The sequence below is a fragment of the Dendrobates tinctorius genome, unplaced genomic scaffold (genome assembly GCF_039654945.1).
Source record: "Dendrobates tinctorius isolate UK_male_01 unplaced genomic scaffold, ASM3965494v1 ptg000022l, whole genome shotgun sequence".
Taxonomy (NCBI): Eukaryota; Metazoa; Chordata; class Amphibia; order Anura; family Dendrobatidae; genus Dendrobates; species Dendrobates tinctorius.
The window spans coordinates 26376734-26388188 of NW_027361690.1; the positions used below are offsets into that span (position 1 = coordinate 26376734).

At 40.6% G+C, this 11455-nt stretch overlaps 1 protein-coding gene across 8 annotated transcripts in view; it reads left to right on the forward strand.

The window, feature by feature from the left end:
* Positions 1–7152, forward strand: part of PDE8A (phosphodiesterase 8A) — a 523736-nt gene extending 516584 nt beyond the window's left edge. For all 8 annotated transcript variants that reach the window (XM_073568515.1, XM_073568511.1, XM_073568512.1 and 5 more), the window contains one exon: positions 5729–7152. In XM_073568515.1, coding sequence (XP_073424616.1) covers positions 5729–5835 — 107 coding nt within the window. In that variant the 3' untranslated portion in view covers positions 5836–7152. The remainder of the gene's footprint in view (positions 1–5728) is intronic.
* Positions 7153–11455: the final 4303 nt, after the last annotated feature.

An 11455-nucleotide genomic window follows, 5' to 3' on the forward strand; every position in this document is an offset into this window, starting at 1 on the left:
TATTGCTTAGTGTGACAGGCCCTTTAGTGAGCATTAAGATGAGTGCCAGGTTCTTTTTAAACATATCACATGGTGTGGGAACTTATCTTGGCACCTTCAGTATTAGTGCACACGCTTTCTTTGTCTATTGAAAAAAATCATGGTGATATGCACAGCTACACAGACTACGAGTGCTGTGCGTAAAAAAACTATATGTGAATGAGTCCTTATCAAAATATCCTGCGCAAAAATGATGGCACAAAAAAAGATTAAAAATAATTTTACCATAGAGACATGTTAAACAAGGTGTACGTTGTAATTAGCATCACATTTGTCTACAAACTTGTAATCAGTGATTCTGCCTATTTCAAGGGTGAAAAGTAGTTGATCTGCTGTTTGGTGACATGGTGTGTACCACACTGAACATGGAACAAAGTAAGCTAAGGAGAGAGTTGTCTCAGGAGATTAGAAAGAAAATTATAGACAAACATGTTAAAGGTAAAGGCTATAGGTCCATCTCCAAACAACTTGATGTTCCAATTGCTACCGCTTCACATATTATTCAGAGTTTTAGGTCTATGGGACTGTAGCCAACCCCCCTGGACGTGGCCGCAGGAGGAAAATTAATGGCAAATTGAATAGAGGGATAATACAAATGGTAACCAAAGAGCCCAGAACAACTTCCAAAGAGATAAGAGGTGGTGAACTCCACGGCCAAAGTACTTCAGTGTCAGATTGCACCATCCATTGCTGTCTTGACCAAAGTGGACATCATGGAAGACGACCAAGGTGAAAACTACTGTTGAAAGCAAATACCATATATACTCGTGTATAAGCCGAGATTTTCAGCCCATTTTTTGGGGCTGAAAGTCCCCCTCTCGGCTTATACACGGGTCATATACCTGGGGGTCGGTGTGGGAGGGGGAGCGGGGGTGTCAGAGATCATACTTACCTGTCCTGCTGCGGTCTCTGCAGCCTCGCTTCTCCACTGTCTCCCTTCCTGTCTTCGTTGGTCACGTGGTGCCGCTCATTACACTCATGAATATGCGCATATTCATGAGTGTAATGAGCGGTACAATGTGACCGCTCAAGACAGGTAGGGAGACAGTAGAGAAGCGAGGCTGCAGAAACCGCGGCAGGATGGATGAGTATAGCGATATTCACTTGTCCCCGGTCCATCGCTGCTCACCGCTGTCTCTGCTGCATCCTGTGTCAGTGACGTTTAGGCAGCAGGGGGCATCGGTGACGTGGTTAGTGTGCGCCGCCCCTGTGCTGGCTGAACAGTCACTGACACAAGAAGCGGCAGACAGCGGTGATGGACCCAAAAGAGGTGAGTATGCATATTTTTTTGTAGCAGTATATGGGGGCATATTCTATGGAGCAGCATATGGGGGTATAAACTATGGAGCAGCATATGGGGGCATAATCTATGGAGCAGCATATGGGGGCATAAACTATGGAGAAGCATATGGGGGGCATAATCTATGGAGCAGCATATGGGGGCATAAACTATGGAGCAGCATATGGGGGCATAGTCTATGGATTCCACCCTCGGCTTATACATGAGTCAATAAGTTTTCCCAGTTTTTTTGTGGCAAAATTAGGGGGGTCGGCTTATACACGAGTATATACGGTAATAAAAAAGCATATTGACTAGCCACAAATCTGTTCAAAGGATATTCTCCTAGAAGCTGAGGAAAAATTGGTGCCTTTTTGCAAGTCACATCAGCTCTATGTTCAGAAATACAAAACTTAAACATACAAAGAAAAACAACATAGTACCTACGCTGAAACATGGAGAGGGCTTGGTTATGTTTTGGGGTACTTTGCTACATCTGGTACAAGGTGTCTTGAATATCTGAAGGGTACAATTAACCCCTTAATGACGGAGCTTTTTCGGTTTTGTGTTTTCGTTTTTCGCTCCCCTTTGTCCCAGAGCCATAACTTTTATTTTTCCATCAATATGGCCATGTGAGGGCTTATTTTTTGTGGGACAAGTTGTACTTTTGCAAGACATCATTCCAAGTGCGGTGAAATGGCAAAAAAAGTACAATCCCACACTTGTTTTTTGTTTGGCTTTTTTTGCTAGGTTCACTAAATGCTACAGCCGACCTGCCAACATGATTCCCCAGGTCATTACGAGTTCATAGACACCAAACATATCTAGGTTATTTTTTATCTAAGTGGTGAAAAAAAAAATTCCAAAGTTTGCTTAAAAAAAAAAAAAAGTGCCATTTTCCGATACCTGTAGTGTTGTGCGTTCATTCTCCCCTTCACCTTTGATGTCTGATGAACTCCCTCTGCTGGTGAAGAGAGGTAGTGAAATTGATTGGGATGGGAAGAACCTGTCATCTTGACAGGCGGAGTGTGATTGGACATCTGGAATTTCTGATTGGATATAAGGCAGCCGACGCCCTGCAGGGCTGCTGGTGATCCTTTCTGCTCTGAGCTCTTGCATCCAGCTTAGTTCCTGTCTACTAAAAGCAAAGTTTTTGCCCTGCTATTATTCCATGAGATTTTGTCTGGTTTCCTTAGTGTTTGTATTCAGCCAGTCCTGGTTGGGACTGGCTGAATTCCATTTTTGTCTCTTATCAGTTGATCTCTTTGCTCTGTTTTCAGAATATACCTGAGTGCTGATATAGTGATTTTGAAGTCTAGCGACTTCAGGGCCTTTTTCCCTATCAGACGGTTGGGACATTTTTGGTAGGGTTTTTTGCGGATTGCAGCCAGCATCTTTTCTGTCCTGTCCTATCTAGTTAGTTGGGCCCCATCATTTGCTCAGCCTGTCTTTCTGTCTGTGTTTGTGTTTTCATCTGTTTTTCACTGACAATACATGTTGGGGTCTGCTCTGGGGCAGTTTAGATTTCCGCTTTCCTTCTTTAGGCTTATGTAGTTCTCTGGCTGTGACGAGGGGTCTAGGGCACCGTAGGAACCCCCCACGGCTACTGTTCGTTGTGGTGTATAGGATCAAGGGTCTGCAATCCGATAGCTACCAACCTCTCCGGTTTTCTGGACTTAGCTTGTATTTTTGTTTTCTCCTCCGGTGACTCATTCATAACACTGTAGTGTCTCCTTTTTTTATGATCTGGAGTTGGTTGAAGGTTTATTTTTTGCGTGCCGAGCTGATGTTTTTAAGGATACCATTTATGTGCAGATACGATCTTTTGATTGGGCGTTATTGCATTTTAATTCAATGTCGCGTCAACCAAAAAAATGTAATTCTGGCATTTTGATTTTTTTTCCCGCTACGACGTTTAGCGATCGGGATAATCCTTTTTTTGTTGATAGATCAGGTGATTATGAATGAGGCGATACCTTGTATGTGTATTTGTGATTTTTTTCTCTTGTTTTTTTTTTTCATTTTGAATGGAGCGAAAGGAGGGTGATGTAAACTTTTATATTTTATATATTTTTTTTTTTTAAACCTTTTTTTAAATTTTGGCATTCTTCAATAGCCTCCTTGGGAGGCTAGAGGCTGCCACAACTTGATCAGCTCTGCTACGTATAGGCGATGAGCAGATTGCCTATATGTAGCAGAATTACTGCAGGTGGTGCTCATAGCAATCCGGCATCAACAACCATAGAGGTCTCTAGGAGACCTCTGGTTGTTATGCCAACGCATCGCTGACCCCCGATTATGTGACGGGGTCAGCGATTCGCTTGTTTCTGGCCCAGCAGCCGGAAGCGCTTGTTAAATGCCCCTATCAGCGTTTGACAGCCGCATTTAATTAGTTAATAGGTGCGGGTGGATCGCGATTCCACCTGCGCCTATTGTGGGGGATGTCAGCTGTTCCAAACAGCTGAGATGTCCCGGCTTTGATGCGGGCTCACCGCCGGAGCCCTCATCAAGGCGGGGTCAGAAAGGTTAAATTTGAAGACTATCAAGGCATTCTGGAGCAAAATGTTCTGCCAGTGTCAGAAAGTTTGGTTTGAGTTGCAGGCCATGGATGTTTTTAGCTGTGCATTTTGAGTCATTATCCTGTTGGAGGACCCAAGAATGGCTCAAAGCAAAACCTTGGACTATTCTGAAGTGTCTTCTATGAGTTCTGATCTAAATCTTATTGAAAATCTCTGGAAGAAGCCTGGAGAAGGCACTATCACTCGGAGACAGCTGGAGCAGCTTGCTCACGAGAAGTGGGCCAAAATGTTTCTGCATAGGCACAAAAGTCTGATGGAGAGTTACAGAAATGATTTGTTTGCAGTGATCGCCTCAAAAGGTTGTGCAACCAAACATTAAATTAAGGGTGACATCATTTTTGTCCAGGCTAGTTTCATTAGTTTGTTTTCTTTAATTTTGGTTCAACAGAAAAACCCCAGTATGACGGTCACTTGTTGTAATTCAGCATGTTTAATTTAAAGGTTACTGTTGTCAGTTTCAAGTTATTTCATTGACCATTGTGCACTTTTCTTGCTTTTAAAAAAGGAAAAAAAGTACGGTACCAACAATTTTTTGTCCATGTGTGTATTCATAGGCTGCAGTGTTCTTATTGCATTGAATTATTGCTTCATTAAATGACACGCATAGTGCACAATAGTGTATATATACCAAAATGCTGTTTAGACTATATCTAACAGCAGGGAATGTGTGAAAGTGGTGAGAAGCAAAAAAGAAAACTTTCAATAACCGTAACGCACCTGCTATATGTTCAGTCACTAAAGTGCTACCTCTCTGGTGGACCCCACTAGTCTTTGTTTCTATCTCCGCAATAATGAAATCCTGTACACTCACATGACCAGTATGGTGGTGATGCCTGCATATTTAGTTATCCCAGCACTGAAAAGTTATGAATTTTTCTAATATATTAACTTATTTTGCTTCCTTCTCTCCCCCTTCACAATGACATTTGCACACATTTTTTAAAGAAGCGTTCCCATCAAAATTTGTATCCTCTTAATATATTGCACTCATCATATTATATAGCACAATTGCTCATTTTGTGTGTCTACCCAGCTAAATCCTTCTAAGCTTAGTGTAGAAAAAGGAGATCTCTTTTTCCCTGCATGACTCGTGAGTCACTGCAAAAGTTCCTGGCATAGGGAGGAGGGAGCACCTGGGTCAGGACTAGAAGAGGGAAATAAGTTTTGCAAGGAAAATAGACTTCCTGTTTCTAGGTAGAAAAGAGAAGAATTAACCTGGGAGAAAGGCAAAATGAGCAATTGTAATATGATGATTGCAATATATTAAGATAAACACTTTGATGGGAATGCTTCTTTGAATGTTTCAATACAAAAGGTAGGGAAGGAGCCTGTTTATTGTGGCTAATGTGAAGTGTTTCCTGAATCAAGAAATTTGAGTCTAAAAAAAAAAGTCCAAGTGGGTAATGTAAAGTTTGCAAGATTAATAATTTTGTGTTATGTTTTTTTTAAATAATACCATGATATGAAAAATAAGCTATTCCAAAGAATCTTTAAGAAATAGTTGTAATAGAAATTGATGCATCACAAACAGAGGATTTAACATCAGGTCATTTTCTGATGACACATTCTATTGAAAAGCTCCTTTCAACATCTGCTCAAAAAGCTCTGTAAAGTATACTCAATCTCTCAACTCCTCGCCCTCATACTCCAAGTCCTGACACTGCTGAGCAGCAGTTAAAAGGAGCTTCTAAAGAAGCATGAACTAGGCTTTAAAATATAGCAGAGTGAAAACCAAATTTTGGTAATGCTACAATACCTCGAGGATGATTAAATGGCACAAATTATAGTTACTCTTTACCAATTTCTAAAGCCTTGACTTTTTTCTTTGCAGCATTTGCTGACTTGCCGAATTTAATGCAACATTTGGATAACAATTTCAAATATTGGAAATCACTAGATGAAAGACAGCTGAAAAGTCTTCGACCGCCCCTCGAATAGCAGATTCTGGCATCCAATACCACCTCTCAGCCAATGAAGCCCTCCCTTATAAAGGGATGCAGTTAGTTTTGGTTCACTCCTCGTTGCCAGAACGTGCTGCTTTATCCTACAGGATGTTCATCTAAGAAGAATTGTCAGGTCAAAAGATACCTCCAGTACCCTGCAGTAGACGTTAATACGAAATTCTATATATAAAAGAAGCCTTTTGCATTAACTTATCTCACAAGTTAAATTACACTGGATTGCTGCAATATCTGTACTGACGGGTTCTACCGAAGTATCAGTTAATTTTCTTCATACGTGTATGAAAACCTTGAAGAAGTTTTCTTCAAAAGATTTGCTCAGAAAAACAGACTCGAAGCTGCAAGTGAAGGAAAATCATCTTTGGTGTCTCTCGGCTTTTAAGAGAACACTCTGCTTTTTTTTTAAAGCACTTATAGTTGTAACAATCAACACATTAAATGCACTCTTTATGAAGGAGTTTTTGATCTCTGAAAAATAGATCTACTCTATTTTTTAATATCACGGAAGGGGCAATCATTCACCTCTGCACACTACTGATAGGGAGCTTTCTCAAGGCTGTTTAGTAGCAAATTGTATAAAATACACAGAACTTGATCATTAGCATCTATGATTAAAATATGTTTTATTTATTTTATTAGATGTTCAATATTTTCTATGAATTTATAAAAAAAATTACAAAAAAACAAAAACAAACAAACCCAACTCTAGATGCGCAACAGATTTTCACAACTCCTTGTCATTACCATGAGACCTTTTATTATCAGAATGCAAAACCAAGAATATTATCAAATCTCTTATTTGTATTGCACTGTACAACTCACGTGGATGGTAAATCTTTTATGTTTTGATTTCTGATGATTTTCTTTTCCCGATGATGATGCAGAGGATCCTGTTGCTTTGGACATTTTAGATTATTTAATTTTGGTGATGGCCCTGTTTCTCTCTGTTGATTTTAGCTTGCAATGCTAGTGGGCGCCAGGAATTGCTATGCAATGTGTTGGCAGGTCCACTGGCTTTTATGGGAAGAGGACAGTGACCGCTCTCCACTCCCCTACATTCTACAGTTTGGTTCCCTATCAGGAGTCTGCCTTATTTTCTACAATATTTCTACAATGCATTCCACAGCAAAGATGGAGGGGGAAAGTAAAATATATTTAAACATTTTATAGCTTCTCTATTTTCTTTTGCAAGGGTATTACTTCCAGTTTGGAAAGGTATGTACCTTCACATATTAAATAAGACATTCACAATAAGCACCAGTTACAATAAAGTGTATATTTTATGAATTGTCAACTTTTGGTACTTTTTTTTCTTCGTCTTTCTGTAATGATGTCATCATTAACAGGGAAAAATGTGAAGTACTACATCTGGGCAATAAAAATGAAAAAAGCATATACAGAATGGGAGGAATAGGGCTAAGCAACAGCACGTGTGAAACCGACTTGGGTATACTAATAGATGACAGACTGAACATGAGTCAACAGTGTGATGCAGCAGCAAAAAAGGTAAATGCAATTCTAGGATGTATTAACAGAAGCATACAGTCTAGATCACATGAAGTCATTATCCCCCTCTACTCTTTGGTCAGACCTCATCTGGAATACTGTGTCCAGTTTTGGGCGCCACATTTTAAAAAAGACATCAACAAACTGGAGCAAGTTCAGAAAAGAGCAACCAGAATGGTGACCGGTTTGCAAACCCTGTCTTATGAGGAAAGGTTGCAGGATTTGGGAATGTTTAGCTTGCAAAAGAGAAGACTGAGAGGAGACTTAATAACTGTCTACAAATATCTCAAGGGCTGTCACATTGTAGCAGGATAATCTTTATTTTCATTTGCACAAGGAAAGACTAGAAGCAATGGGATGAAACTACATGGGAGGAGACAGATTAGATATTAGAAGAAACTTTTTGACAGAGTGATCAATGAGTGGAACAGGCTGCCACGAGAGGTGGTGAGTTCTCCTTCAATAGAAGGCTTCAAACAGAGGCTGGACAGACATCTGTCTGGGATGAATTAGCGAAACCTGCTTTGAGCAGTGGCTTGGACCAGATGACCCAGGAGGTCCCTTCCAACTCTACGATTCTATGATTATAGTATTCATAAGTAGAAATTCTTAATATATTTGATTTTTAGAGCTATATACAAAGATAACAGATGCAGTGGATTCAAATACAGTAACTGGCTGCATTCACACTTTGAACCACATTAGCCTGGTAGAACTGCGGTGTTTCTACTGCCTCCCCGCACATTCATTTAATCTTGGTGGCAATCCGTGTGGTCTTGCAGGTGAAACAGTTGTTAATTGTGAAGGCGCTGCGATTTTGCAGAAGTTTCAGCTTCAAATACAGTTAGGTCCATATATATTTGGACAGAGACAACATTTTTTCTCATTTTGGTTCTAGACATTATCACAATGAATTTTAAACAAAACAATTCAGATGCAGTTGAAGTTCATATTTTCAGCTTTCATTTGAGGGTATCCACATTAAAATTGGATGAAGGGTTTAGGAGTTTCAGCTCCTTAACATGTGCCACCCTGTTTTAAAAGGGACCAAAAGTAATTGGACAATTGACTCCAAGGCTATTTCATGGACTGGTGTGGGCTATCCCTTCGTTATGTCATTCTCAATTAAGCAGATAAAAGGTCTAGAGTTGATTTGAGATGTGGTGCTTGCATTTGGAAGGTTTTGCTGTGAAAGAAACATGCAGTCAAAGGAGCTCTCCATGCAGGTGAAACAAGCCATCCTTAAGCTGCAAAAACAGAAAAAACCCATCCGAGAAATTGCTACAACATTAGGAGTGGCAAAATCTACAGTTTGGTACATCCTGAGAATGAAAGAAAGCACTGGTGAACTCATCAATGCAAAAAGACCTGGGCTCCCACGGAAGACAACAGTGGTGGATGATCGCAGAATAGTCTCCATGGTGAAGAGAAACCCCTTCACAACAGCCAACCAAGTGAACAACACTATCCAGGAGGTAGGCATATCAATATCCAAATCTACCATAAAGAGAAGACTGTTTGAAAATAAATACAGAGGGTTCACTGCACGGTGCAAGCCACTCAAAAGCATCAAGAATCAAAAGGCTAGACTGGACTTTGCTAAAAAAAACATCTAAAAAAGCCAGCACAGTTCTGGAAGAACATTCTTTGGACAGATGAAGCCAAGATCAACCTCTACCAGAATGATGGAAAGAGAAAAGTATGGCGAAGGCGTGGTACAGCTCATGATCCAAAGCATACCACATCATCTGTAAAACACGGTGGAGGCACTGTGATGGCTTGGGCATGCATGGCTGCCAGTGGCACTGGGTCACTAGTGTTCATTGATGATCTGACACACAACAGAAGCAGCTGAATGAATTCTGAGATATTCAGAGCCATACTGTGTGCTCAGATCCAGCGAAATGCAGCCAAACTGATTGGTCGTCGTTTCATACTACAGATGGACAATGACCCAAAACATAAAGCCAAAGCAACCCAGGAGTTTATTAAAGCAAAGAAGTGGAATATTCTTGAATGGCCAAGTCAGTCACCTGATCTCAACCCAGTTGAGCATGCATTTCATTTGTTAAAGACTAAACTTCAGACAGAAAGGCCCACAAACAAACAGAAACTGAAAACCACCGCAGTGAATGCCTGGCAGAGCATCAAAAAGGAGAAAACACAGCGTCTGGTAATGTCCATAAGTTCAAGACTTCAAGCAGTCATTGCCAACAAAGGGTTTTCAAAAAAAGTACCAGAAATGAACATTTTATTTACAATTATTTAATCTGTCCAATTACTTTTGGTCCCTTTAAAAACAGTGTGGCACATGTTATGAAGCTGAAACTCCTAAACCCTTCATCCAATTTTAATGTGGATACCCTCAAATGAAAGCTGAAAGTCTGAACTTCAACTGCATCTGAATTGTTTTGTTTAAAATTCATTGTGGTAATGTCTAGAACCAAAATTAGAAAAATGTTGTCTCTGTCCAAATATATATGGCCCTAACTGTATGTGAAAGGAAACACCTGCAAAACTGCAAGGCCATCACAATTACCTGTGGGATACTGTAGATAAAATAACTGTTTGCCTGCATGATTAAAGGGACTCCGTCAGCACATAATGACTGTTCAAACCAAGTACAGGCGCTTGGCGCATCATGGCGAGACCAATCATTTATGTACACCTCCCACCGGCTTGTTTCCCTTCATTCCCCACTTCCTCTCCTTTGATTGACAGCTTTGATGTAATAGAGCCAGAGAAGGGCAGAGATAGAGGGAAATCAAGCAGGTGCGAGGTGTATATAAATGATTGGTCCTGCCAAGAAGCACCAAGCGCCTGGGCTTGGTTTGAATAGTCATTTTGTGCTGACAGTCCCTTTAGGGCCATCTTCCCACAATGAGCTTTTGGTGAGTTTTTGATGTTGCACATTTTCTGCACCCAGTAAATAAAATTGTTTCCTTGTATTTTTTTCAAAGATATGCAGCTTGAAAAGCTCACAAAAGAAACAGGGAACGTAGCCTTAATGACCACAGCAGCACAGGGCTGCTCTCTCCTGTACGAGCTCTATTGTAGTCTATGGCTCTGCTCCCATTATTGTGTATATTTGTAGACTGTGGTCCGCACAAAGTCATGGAGATCTGTCTGAATTTGATTCAAGTCTAGTACCAGTCTCGCTAATGCAAGTCTATGGGTCAGTGAAAAATATTAGAGCGCACTCGGATACCATTCACCTGCTGTCTGTTTTTCATGGACTGTTTTGATAAGATAAACTACAGAAACCTCCTTCAGGGTTTTTTTTTTTCCAAGATAAAATGGTGAAACTGACCATACACTGATGGTAAAAACTGACATTCTGCCAAACTCGTAAATTCAGACCGTTTTGTATGTTCAAGGAAAATCAGCTGACACCTAAAAATGAGGCCTTAATTAAAGGGAAAAAAAAATCTAAATGAAAACTTTAGTGTTTGAAAATCAAAGTGGCAGTTATATTCTACTGGTGCAAACACTGCAATGGTCAAGTATCCAGAATAGGTGCCGGCTTGGCATAATCTACCAGTGATGTGGTGCTGACTGTAGTGTCAAAATTTACCCTAAAATTGCTTTTTTTATCTTTGGTATCATTGTTGCACACTTGTATCTCTAACCAGACAGTCCAGAAGCAACATACAGCCCATAGGCATCAGATGAATATTAAACTATTCATAGATACATTAAATGTAATAGACTGATTAACCCCTTTGCCACCTTGGACGCATCCTTACATCATAAAAGTGAAGGACTGCCCGACCTCGGATATGTCCTAGCTAAAATACATCACTGTGACAGAGCACACGGTGATCACATTAAGGTGCCTGAGGGCAATTCTGAACAGCCAATCACAGCAATTTCAGTGTTTGAGGTAATGAAGCTGCCTGAAACACAGAAGTCCAGCCTATCATCCATGGTGTAACAGCATCTCAGCGCTGAGATCTCATCTGCCGAGATCTCCATCTGCTCATGTGCCATCCTGGGCAGCCATTTTCCCAGAGTCCACAGCACAGTAAACCATGTGAATACGGGGGTTCTGGGCTTTCACAAAATGTTGGCAGAGCCCCCGCACCTATTTA